The following is an 11,267-nucleotide window of genomic DNA, read 5'->3' as shown; positions in this document are numbered from 1 at the left end:
GATTAGTCACCTTCCTTTTCCCTCTTTCATTCACATTCTGACCCTTTTTCCCTTTCTCATCTAAAATATGCTCTTCATTCCCTTCTAACTCTCCATCTTCATCATTACCCTCAGAATTATCACCAGTTTCTGCATCGTTCATTAGTTGGGTTATTTGAAGATCAAAGGAAGGAAATTCTGAATTTTCAAATGTTAGTTTTTTTGGAACAGGAGATTTGACAACTGGATTTGGAATTGTATTTGAATCTGGATTTCTGTTTGAGAATATTCTAAGCAAATCCTCATCTAATTTTTCTATGAATGAATCAGACCAAGGGGAAAATCAATAAATATACCTTTTGGATTGTGTTTTGGTGTAACAATTGAGCTCTCACCTATATTGTCTCCAACCACCTTCTCTACAATATTTCCCTCCCTAATCTTCTCCCCACCAATCATTTCACCACCCTAAACAAGATTTTTGCTCTCAACATTCTCTTCTAAATTCTTCTTCCCAATAGTCTCGTCTATATTATTCACCTCTAAAGCCAAATTTATTTTGTCATCAACATTTATGCCTTCAAATTCTTTTGTCTTTCTGGATTGTGCGGATGTCTAATCGTTTCCTCGCCAATATTATTCTCTAAACCTAAATTTATTGGGTCGTCAACATTCATTTCTTGATCTTCTTCTTGTCTTTCTTCATTATCTGGAAACTTCTGTTGTAATGGCTTAACAGCTAAAAATGCAACCAACTTTGTATTCATTCCTTCATCTTTATCAGCATCAAATCAGAAATGTTTGTTTTATTAAGCTCTTCATCTCTATCTGCTTTGACTTCAGTTCTCTCCTTAATAGTTTCTGATTTCTCTCGACTTGAAAAAAGTGTAGTTGAAAATATGTCTCTAAACTTTCTTATCATCTCCTTCGTTCTATTGTCTTCAGGGAATTTCAATAGACAATGAAAAATAATATCTTCCATATTATCCTTTTGAGTTGAGACATTGTTGAAAAAAATTTCATACTTTTCTTCATACTCCTGGGAAAAAAAAGACATTAGAATATTTTTCTTATATTAAGTTAGGACATAATTAAAATATATTCTAAAACATAATTTAATAATATATTCTACTTAGAATATACCTTAATACGTGTGTCCTGATTCTCATTCTCCTGATTCTCATTCTTGTCACGTTCTAAATTTGAACTTTGTTCAATTAGATTTCCAACCCCAAATCCACCAACTTCAATCTCAAAAGATTGTCTTTCCTTCAACTTATCTATTGTCCACATCATAACTAATGGTGTTTTACGTTCTATTTTTTGGAGCTTGCATTCAATTTCATCACAGTAAATTAGCTGCATTATTTCAACATCATATTAGATATCCATTTTTAAGAAAAAAATAAGTATATGAAAAAACATACCAATAGCAACAACATCGGGCCTCTATAATAACATTTGGGGTTGTCTGGACGCCATCTCCCTTTTGAATTTTTCACACAGTACAACAAATACGCACACCAATCGATTTTAGAAATGTCATCTACTTCAACAAGTGCTCTAACTGGAACTAAGTTGTTTGTCTCCATAGGAATGGATTCTGCAAACGTATTAACAAATAAAGCTATGAAACCCAGGTTGAAATTCATATCCACTTGTTCGGATTTTTGAATAATCTTCTTGTAGTTTATTGCATGTGCCTTTCCACCTTCAAGTTCCTTCATCCATCCATCAAACACTTGATGATATTCGCTAACCATGTCCAAGTCAAATAAGCTTTTTCAAGTTTTGGGTAAACCAAACACTTTATGAATTTTTTCCTTTGTGATCTTTATTCTTTTTCCTTTAATCAGAATACTGTTTGTGCCTTCATCATAATGCTCAAGCACAAAATGAAATTTTTTTAAGGGAATACTCTTAATGTTGATCTTCAAAAATGCTTTAAATCCCATCCGTTTTACCCAATCTTTTTGTTCTGATGTCAAAGAACTTACAACATCTGTCATCAATCCAGGTGTCGATCTAGTGTTTATTGAAGGCAACTCCTTCAATATATCTTTCACAGTCTTTTGCTCTTTGACGGTTTTTTGCTTCTTTATTGCTGCACGATTTTCCTCACTATTCCTCTTCCTTTTTGCTTCTTTAATCTTTGTCAATCCTTTAACATATTTTCTATCACCGGTTCTCTTTTTTACATAGATTTCTTCATCAGATTCATCATCTAATTCATTACATCAGTCATAAAGGTTAGTAACACCACAAAAATCCAAAAATCCTATATCATCTAATTACAAAGTAATATTCCAACAGAATATTATATATATACACTTATTATATTAGAATATTCTATGAAATTTAATCCAAAAATACTATATCATCTAAGTAAAATGTAGATATAGTATTTTTATTGTTCGAAACACTCTAATATTTCTATTGTTCCATAATATTGGAATTATAAAGTATAAAATCATATTTCAGGAAAAAAAAAGTTTAGATTATTTTACCCGTTGACTGTGTATCTGATTCTGTCTCTGATTACATGCTTTTTCTTTTTGTGCTTCACATCATTATGGATTAATTTGTTGTGACGCTTGAAATGTTTTTTGACTTTTCTTTTTTTTCTTTTATTTACTTTATCTGCATCAATAATTATTCTATTAGAAAAATATAATATACTTTTATTGGATGTCAACATATATATTATAAAAGACAACATATTTTACCATTTTCATCACTCTCTGTTGTGGATGTCTCTGACTCTGATGTCTCTGACTGTGAAGATGAAGAATCTGAAACATAGTGTCTTTTTTTCTTTTCAAGTCTTTTCTTTCTTTTTTTTGTATTTTTAGCTGTATGAAGAAATTTAAAAATTGAAATAAATTAGAATATTTATTTTAATCAATTTGAATGTTCAGAATAATCAACTGAAAAAAATAAATCCAAAAAATTTATTTTGTTAAGTGTTTTAAAGAATGATTGTTGATACCTTTTTTAATTTTTTTTCTATGCTGTGAGGATGAATCAGAAGAAGAATCAGAGTCACTTTCAGAAGTAACAACGAGTTTTTTTTAATTTTTTTCTTTGATATTCCTTCATCTGCCTTCTTTTTCTTTTGATTTACAATTTTCAAATCTTTATCATGAAATTTAACAATTAAAATCAATTAGAATATATGATAAACAAAATTAGAATATTCAGAATAACTAACTTAAAACAATAAATCCAAAAATTTGCTTTTTTTATGAATTATTTGAAAGAAAGTGTGTTCATAACTTTTTTAACCCTATCTTGACCCCCTGAATCTGTATGAAGAAAATTATCAAATAAAAACAAATAGAATATTTATTAAAAACATTTAGAAGTTACTAAAAGGAATTATAATATTTAATCTAAAAGTAATTACAATTTATACCTATATCTATATAAATTTCTTTCCTTGTTTTTGTTACAGCTGCATTTGTTTGCACTTTTTTAGTTGCATCAATAACAACAAATTCCATTAGAATTCATATTAGTTGATGATATATAATCTGGTCACAGTTCTACAAATACATAACAACAAATTTCTATTTATCAATCAACATAAAATATTCCTTCTTTTTCTTTTGATTTACAATTTGCAAATCTTTATCATGAAATTTAACAATTAAAATCAATTAGAATATATGATAAACAAAATTAGAATATTCACAATAACTAACTTAAAAAAATAAATTCAAACATTTGCTTTTTTTATGAATTATTTGAAAGAAAGTGTGTTCATACCTTTTTTAACCCTATCTTGACCCCCTGAATCAGTATGAATAAAATTATCAAATAAAAACAATTAGAATATTTATTAAAAGCATTTAGAAGTTACTAAAAACAATTATAATATTTAGTCTAAAAGTAATTACAATTTATACCTATATCTATATAAATTTCTTTCCCTGTTTTTGTTACAGCTGCATTTGTTTGCACTTTTTTAGCTGCATCAATAACAATAAATTTCATTAGAATTCATATTAGTTGATGATATATAATATGGTCACAGTTCTATAAATACATAACATCAAATTTCTATTTATCAATCAACATAAAATCTGCCTTCTTTTTCTTTTGATTTACAATTTGCAAATCTTTATCATGAAATTTAACAATTAAACTCAATTAGAATATATGATAAACAAAATTAGAATATTCAGAATAACTAACTTAAAAAAATAAATCCAAACATTTGCTTTTTTTTATGAATTATTTGAAAGAAAGTGTGTTCATACCTTTTTTTTTAACCCTATATTGACCCCCTGAATCTGTATGAAGAAAATTATCAAATAAAAACAATTAGAATATTTATTAAAAGCATTTAGAAGTTACTAAAAGCAATTATAATATTTAATCTAAAAGTAATTACAATTTATACCTATATCTATATAAATTTGTTTCCCTGTTTTTGTTACAGCTGCATTTGTTTGCACTTTTTTAGCTGCATCAATAACAACAAATTCCATTAGAATTCATATTAGTTGATGATATATAATCTGGTCACAGTTCTATAAATACATAACAACAAATTTCTATTTATCAATCAACATAAAATTCACTAGAATATCGAAAGGTTTTTTGGCTACACACTATACTACAATCATAATAAGAGATTTATGTTACCAAAATCTATAGTATTAGACAATTTATGAATCTAAATCTAATTAAATGATGAACAATTAGTTAGAATAACATATCATCTTTGCTGATTTTGATTAAGAATATTTAGATCAAATGAAATGGGGAATAATTAGAACACTATGTAGAGTTAACATTTAGATACACAGACTCTATATAAATCACATACTGAGATTTAGGTTTAGATTGTATGTTTTTTTGCTATATTCCATTACATCCTGACTTCGACATATAAATCGCTAGTGAAATATCTCGATTATTAGACATTTATTGAAGATACACAATGATTTAAAGTGAACAAACTTTCTATAATAAGAACATATAGGTTTATTGAATAAGAACAAGAGGTTTATAGTATTATACTTACTTGGAACAGTTGTTGATACAAAATCAGAATTAGAATCTGTAGAATGAGCCATTTGATTCTATATCAAATTCAAAATCAAAAGGTTTTTAATGTTCTAGTTGATTATCGAGTGGTTTTCGTGTAAGAATCGGAAGATGAATTTCAGGTATAATGAGAATAAGGAGTCTGAAACAATGATCGAGATTTGGAAGCAGAACGAAGATCGAGATTTGGATCAAATGGGTTTTAGTGTTCGTATCTAGGGTTTTTAGGAAGAATTCCGGGTGTTTTTGTGTGTTGAACGATAAAGAATGCAAAATTTCATTCCTGCCCCTCCGTATCTTGATCTAATCCCAAAGTTCCATTAATTTACAAAATTGCCACCGCCTATTTTATGGTTTAATATGAATTAATATCAGCCTTTCATTATTCAAGATGAATGGTCAAGATTTGGTCTCTCCGTCTCACAAAATAAAGTGGTCTCACACGAACCTAACCCTATATATATATATATATATATATATATATATATATATATATATATATATATATATATATATATATATATATATATATATATATATATATATATATATACGGCTAGGTTATTTTGTTTCATACATTTATTGTGTGCTAGAATGCACCAATAAGAATTAAATAAATTAAATAATTATTTAATAAAATAAATATAGATATTAAATGATTTCCATAATTATATGTATATTAAATGATATCCATAATTAGAATTCTCTTTTTATGGAAACTAATTAAACATGTCATTAATGTCAGCAATAACATTCTTTCAGAATGAATTCGCATCTAGGTTTTTATATATGAATTCGTATTTTGTTTCAGTACTCACTCACTTAAAATACAATAAAGTTGCATGGAATATGACGAACGAGAGTGCATTCTACTCTCATTCTGCTGCAATACACACTCATTCTTCTAGATATGAATTCATTCTGAAAGAATATTATTGTTGACATTAATGACGAATTTAATTACTTTCCATAAAAATGAGTTATAAGTATGGATAGCATTTAATATACATATAATTAATACTAAATTCCTATTGGTGCATTATAGCACACTATAGATGTGAGAAAATTCACATTCTTATTCGTTAATTGCAGACTTTGGTTGACTGTCCTCTATATATATATATATATATATATAGAGAGAGAGAGAGAGAGAGAGAGAGGTAGGTTCAAATGTTTCTCACATCTATTGTGTGCTAGAATGCACCAATAAAAATTTAGTAATAATTATATGTATATTAAATGCTATCCATACTTATAACTCATTTTTATGGAAACTAATTAGATTCGTCATTAATGTCAACAATAATATTCTTTCAGAATGAATTCATATCTAGAAGAATGAGAGTGTATTCCAACAAAATGAGAGTGTATTCTAGTAGAATACACTCTCGTTTTTCATATTTCATGCCACTTTATTGTATTTTAAGTGAGCGAGTCCTGAAACAAAATACAACTCATATATAAAAACCTAGATGCGAATTCATTCTGAAAAAATGTTATTGCTGACATTAAGGACAGATTTAATTAATTTTCATAAAAAGAGAATTATAATTATGGATATCATTTAATATACATATAATTATAGAAATCATTTAATATTTATATTTATTTAATTAAATAATTATTTAATTTACTAAATTGTTATTGCTGCATTCTAACACACAATAAATGTAAGAAACAAAATAACCTAGCCATATATATATATATATATATATATATATATATATATATATATATATATATATATATATATATATATATATATATATATATATATATATATATATATATATATATATATATATATATAGAGGAGGGTTCAATTGAGAAAAAAAAAGGTTGAGAATGGGGGAATCATTCTCAGCCACTCATTTATTTTTGCCGCAAAAGCCTCCGTCCTATCAGTGGAAATAGGAAAGGAATAGACATGTGTTTTCCAACAAAACATGTTTCCTTAAACTATGCTAAGCATTACCTTAATATATACAAAAACATAGTTTTTTCGTTTTTTTTAATTTTTAAGAAGCTATTTTTATCGAAAATTGATTTTAAATATACCAAAATTCATGATTTTTTATTCTCTACAAATAGACATCCATATTGATATAGTTTTAAGATAAAATAAAAAATTTATTTTTTTTATATTTTCAGCTATCGTTATTCATAAGTGAATAAAAATGAATCAAGTTTTTACTACAGTACATTCGTTATTCACTTATAAATAAAAACTATGATTAATTTTTTTTACAATTTAAGTATCATTCATATATGAATATAGCATATAATAAACATAGTATATTCATATTTAAATATTAGACGATGCATTCATATATGAATATAGCATATAATAAACATAGTATATTCATATTTAAATATTAGACGATGCATTCACTTGTAAATATTATATAGTTTATTCACTTGTGAATATTAGATGATATATTCACTTATGAATATTAGATAATATTTTCATATCTGAATATTACGTAGTATTACATGGTATATCACATGTGAATATTACATAGTATGATCACTTGTGAATATTACATAGTATGATCACTTGTGAATATTAGATGATATATTCACTTATGAATATTACACAGTATATTCATATATGAATATTACAAGGTATTTTCATATATATATATATATATATATATATATATATATATATATATATATATATATAATTTTTATATGTTATTCACAGACTTGCATATTTGTTTTTTTGTTTTAATAATCATATACTGATTCAGGTGAGAAAACATATTCATATATGAATATAACGTGGTAATTTAGTTTATGCATTTCATCAAACAGTTGGAGTGCATACTACTTAACTTTTTTAAAAATGTTAAAAACATGATACTTTGACTATTTAAATCTTACAAAATAGTAGATTGATAGAGAATTATATGAAATTTTCAAAAAAAAAAAAAAAGATTTCATCTTTTTCTAAACTCAATTTTGAAGTTTTATTTGATAATCGATCTTGAATGAATGATATGAAATGAATTTTTTGTTGATTATCGATGATGTTGATCTAATGACGCTGGGAGTATAATTAATCGTAGATGTTGAAGATCTGATCGTATTCAAGCAGAATTGAAGGTTAGATTAAAAGCACCAAAAATAAATTTTTGTTGTTAACTGTTGAATCGCGTCGATAAACATGTTATTAACGAAGATCGATGATTGATTAGCACTGGATGATGTTGATGATGGTTTAATTGAAGAAATCTGAATGATTGTTGAAGGTTGGAGGAGAAATTTGGATGATGAACGATCGATTACAGTCGCGTATTTAAGATTGAAGGTTATTATCATATTTACAAGTTTGCCACCGTGTCTTTTTATGCTTAGATTAAATGAGTGGCTGAGAATGATTCCTCCATTCTCAACCTTTTTTATTTTGTCAATTGACCACCTCTATCTATCTATATATATATATATATATATATATATATATATATATATATATATATAACCTTAAACAAAAATACATAAATAACATATATCTTTTTAATATGAATTAAATGTAAACATTGACATTATTATTCTTTTGGATATATATTCTTGGACCAATCCCATGACGTGTCACATTCTTATTCGTTAATTGCAGACTTTGGTTGACTGTCCACTTATTTTCATTTCTTTCCTTTGAGCCCCTGAAGAAACATTTATTTCATCAAAGCCCCTCTTTTTCGTTTCTTCTTTCAAAAATACCCCAAACAACTTAAAACATTCTCCTTTTCCTCCCTCATCATTAAACTCATCGCCGGCAGTCACCGTCGCCGTCGCCATCTCACCAACCACGGCACCTCCTTTCATGATGCGATTGATATAATCCGGCGCCACTTTCACGTTTTGTGTCAGAAACGCCACCAGATCGTCGCACTGTTTCTTCATTTGTGCAAGCTCCGACGTCAGAATCCGGTTCTCCTTTTTCAGTTTCTCGTTTTCGTCGGACAAATTCTCCAGCTTCTCCACCGTCGGAGTGTCGACTGATCCCGGATTCTTCGAATCCGGCGAAGATGTGGAGCTGGATCCGAGATCATCACCGGAAATACTTGGCGATTGTGCCGGACCACCGTCACCCGTCGGCTTAGCTTGGGATGACTGTACGGTTTTCCGACGACGTATTTCGATTAAAAGCTCTCGTTGCCCACGCTTAAAATTCTCATTTGCGAACTCCCATTTATCCGGCACAGTTTTACGGAATCCCTAAATAAACAAAAAAGTTAATCACGATTGCGTAATTGAAACGAATTATTTAATATGAAGAATTATGGATTCTAGAAAGAACTAGGTGGATGCATATGGCATATAAGAGTATAAGTCAAACATAACTTATTTGGAATAATAGTAGAATCTGTTCAAAATCTAGACCCTTCGATTGATTTCCGATTTTCTTGTTTAACAGACCCCACTGAAATAATGTGAAACTAAAACCACTACCTGTTTTTAATGGAAACTAGCCTGTTTCCATTATGATTATGAAATATCTGATCATTGAATGGATGAAGTAATGAACCAATATTTTTTTTATATATGTATTAAAATAGAATTAAAGTAAACTAACTCTTTTCTACCAGAAGGTTGATAGAGAATGAAAGTAAGAACTAAGAACATGAAAATTGAGCTATGAATTATGAATATGATCAACTGAGAATTCAGATTTTAATGGTGATTATAGATGAGAGAGAGAGAGAGAGAGAGAGAGAGAGACGTACATAAGTATTAAGCTGACGAACGAAGCTAGAGAAATTATTGTGTTTGAAGGAATTTGGAAGCAAATCCCTCGCGAAATCAGCAGTTTTCCAGACGATGAACGTTGATCCGGTTTCATTCCACGAAATCACATCATCCGTGGCCGGATCATCCACCAACAGATACGTCTTCGTCAGAAACGGCGCCGGAACAGACCGATTCGTCATTTTTTTTTTCAATCTCACCTACTTCCGATCGATATCTCTTTCTCTAAATAAATTACCTAAATTCTACACTAATTGAAGAGCTAAAATCAAGGAATTAATTAATTAACAACTAAACAGCAAAAGAGCAGTGAGGAATTCCCAGCCCCAACAGTAAAATCCAGAAAGGAACAATCGAGATCGAGCCAGATCGTAATTCGAAAGGTGTATTGTAACCGTAGATGATGATGATGATGATGATGATGACGATGACCTTTTAGTTTCTTCCATGAGCGTGTACTTGTTGAATTCGAATACACCGGAGAAATGACACGAACATAACTTCCGCCACAAGTCTGTTTCCTCTCACGACGGCGACGTCCAACGATGACAAATCACGAACACGAACACGAACACCAACAGAGTATGACGATGCTGATGAGTATGATTAACGTGTTTGATCTATGAAGAATTATAAGGATTCGTGCACGAAAACAATCTAAAGATGCTTTATAGAACTCATGGGGGAGGGGTGTTCTAGAAAGGTTTGGAAAAACAAGTGTGAAGCTAGTGGTGGGGCCAATTTGAAAATAAGAAAGAAGACTGTTTTTGTTTCTAATGAGCTTCGGGAAAATTCAAAAAGCAACGGCACTAGATATTGAAAAATAAACATTTATGAAGATAATTTTTAGAAGATGTGAGAAATGAATTTATAAAATTATAATTTGTTAAGTAATGAATGTATTAAAGTTAAAGATTAATTCACAAAAATATGTAAATTGACTAAATAAAAAAATCCCAAAACTTATAAGGAAGGGTTGAATTACTTGGTTACTAAGTTAAATGAGATGAGTAAATGCTAGTATTATATTGCTATTGGTCCTATTGTGATGTTTATGTTAAGTTATATGAATTGATTGAGTTTGAATTTTCTTTTAGATTCAATCTGTTTTGTAAATAATTATTTATAAATGATATGGTGTGTAATTTTCATTAATCAAGGGCGTGTACCTAAAATATATACATATCCAGATGGGTTGGGATCTAATACACAACTAATACATACGTAGAACGTAGCCCTTTTGTGAAGATGACAACAAACTGTGATGAGCACGCCACATGGAGAACTCGAATTAAGCCCATTGTTAGTTTGTGACTTGATCTCACATAAAATGAATGTCAGTCTCAATGTTTTTCATTCGTTGATGTTGGACAAGATTTTACGACATGGACATGATACTAATATTGTCACAAGACTATAGTTTTTTTTCTCTTGTGGAGAACAAAGCTTTTATATCAAATTATGTATACAACATGTTTTAG

The 11,267-nt window shown here is 28.6% G+C and overlaps 1 protein-coding gene across 1 annotated transcript; it reads right to left on the bottom strand.

Moving 5' to 3' along the window:
* Positions 1 to 8,535: 8,535 nt before the first annotated feature.
* On the bottom strand, positions 8,536 to 10,426 carry HSF4 (heat shock factor 4). The gene is made up of 2 exons (XM_079046315.1): positions 9,765 to 10,426; positions 8,536 to 9,255 (listed from the first exon to the last, which is right to left on the bottom strand). The coding sequence occupies exons 1-2, from the start codon at positions 9,966 to 9,968 to the stop codon at positions 8,644 to 8,646; spliced, it is 816 nt and encodes a 271-aa protein (XP_078902441.1). The 5' UTR covers positions 9,969 to 10,426; the 3' UTR covers positions 8,536 to 8,643.
* Between the last annotated feature and the right edge of the window lie 841 nt (positions 10,427 to 11,267).

Source organism: Lactuca virosa, chromosome 4, assembly GCF_052849685.1.
Source record: "Lactuca virosa cultivar CGN04683 chromosome 4, Lactuca_virosa_CGN04683_v6, whole genome shotgun sequence".
In the NCBI taxonomy this organism is placed as follows: Eukaryota; Viridiplantae; Streptophyta; class Magnoliopsida; order Asterales; family Asteraceae; genus Lactuca; species Lactuca virosa.
Note: the sequence above shows the minus strand (reverse complement) of the source record. Positions and strands in the feature narration are given on the sequence as shown.

Coding starts and splice junctions, on each gene's coding strand:
- HSF4 (XM_079046315.1), bottom strand. CDS start 9,968: ATGACGAATCGGTCTGTTCCGGCGCCGTTTCTGACGAAGACGTATCTG. Junction 9,256..9,764: donor TTCGTCAGCTTAATACTTAT/GTACGTCTCTCT, acceptor TTGTTTATTTAG/GGATTCCGTAAAACTGTGCC.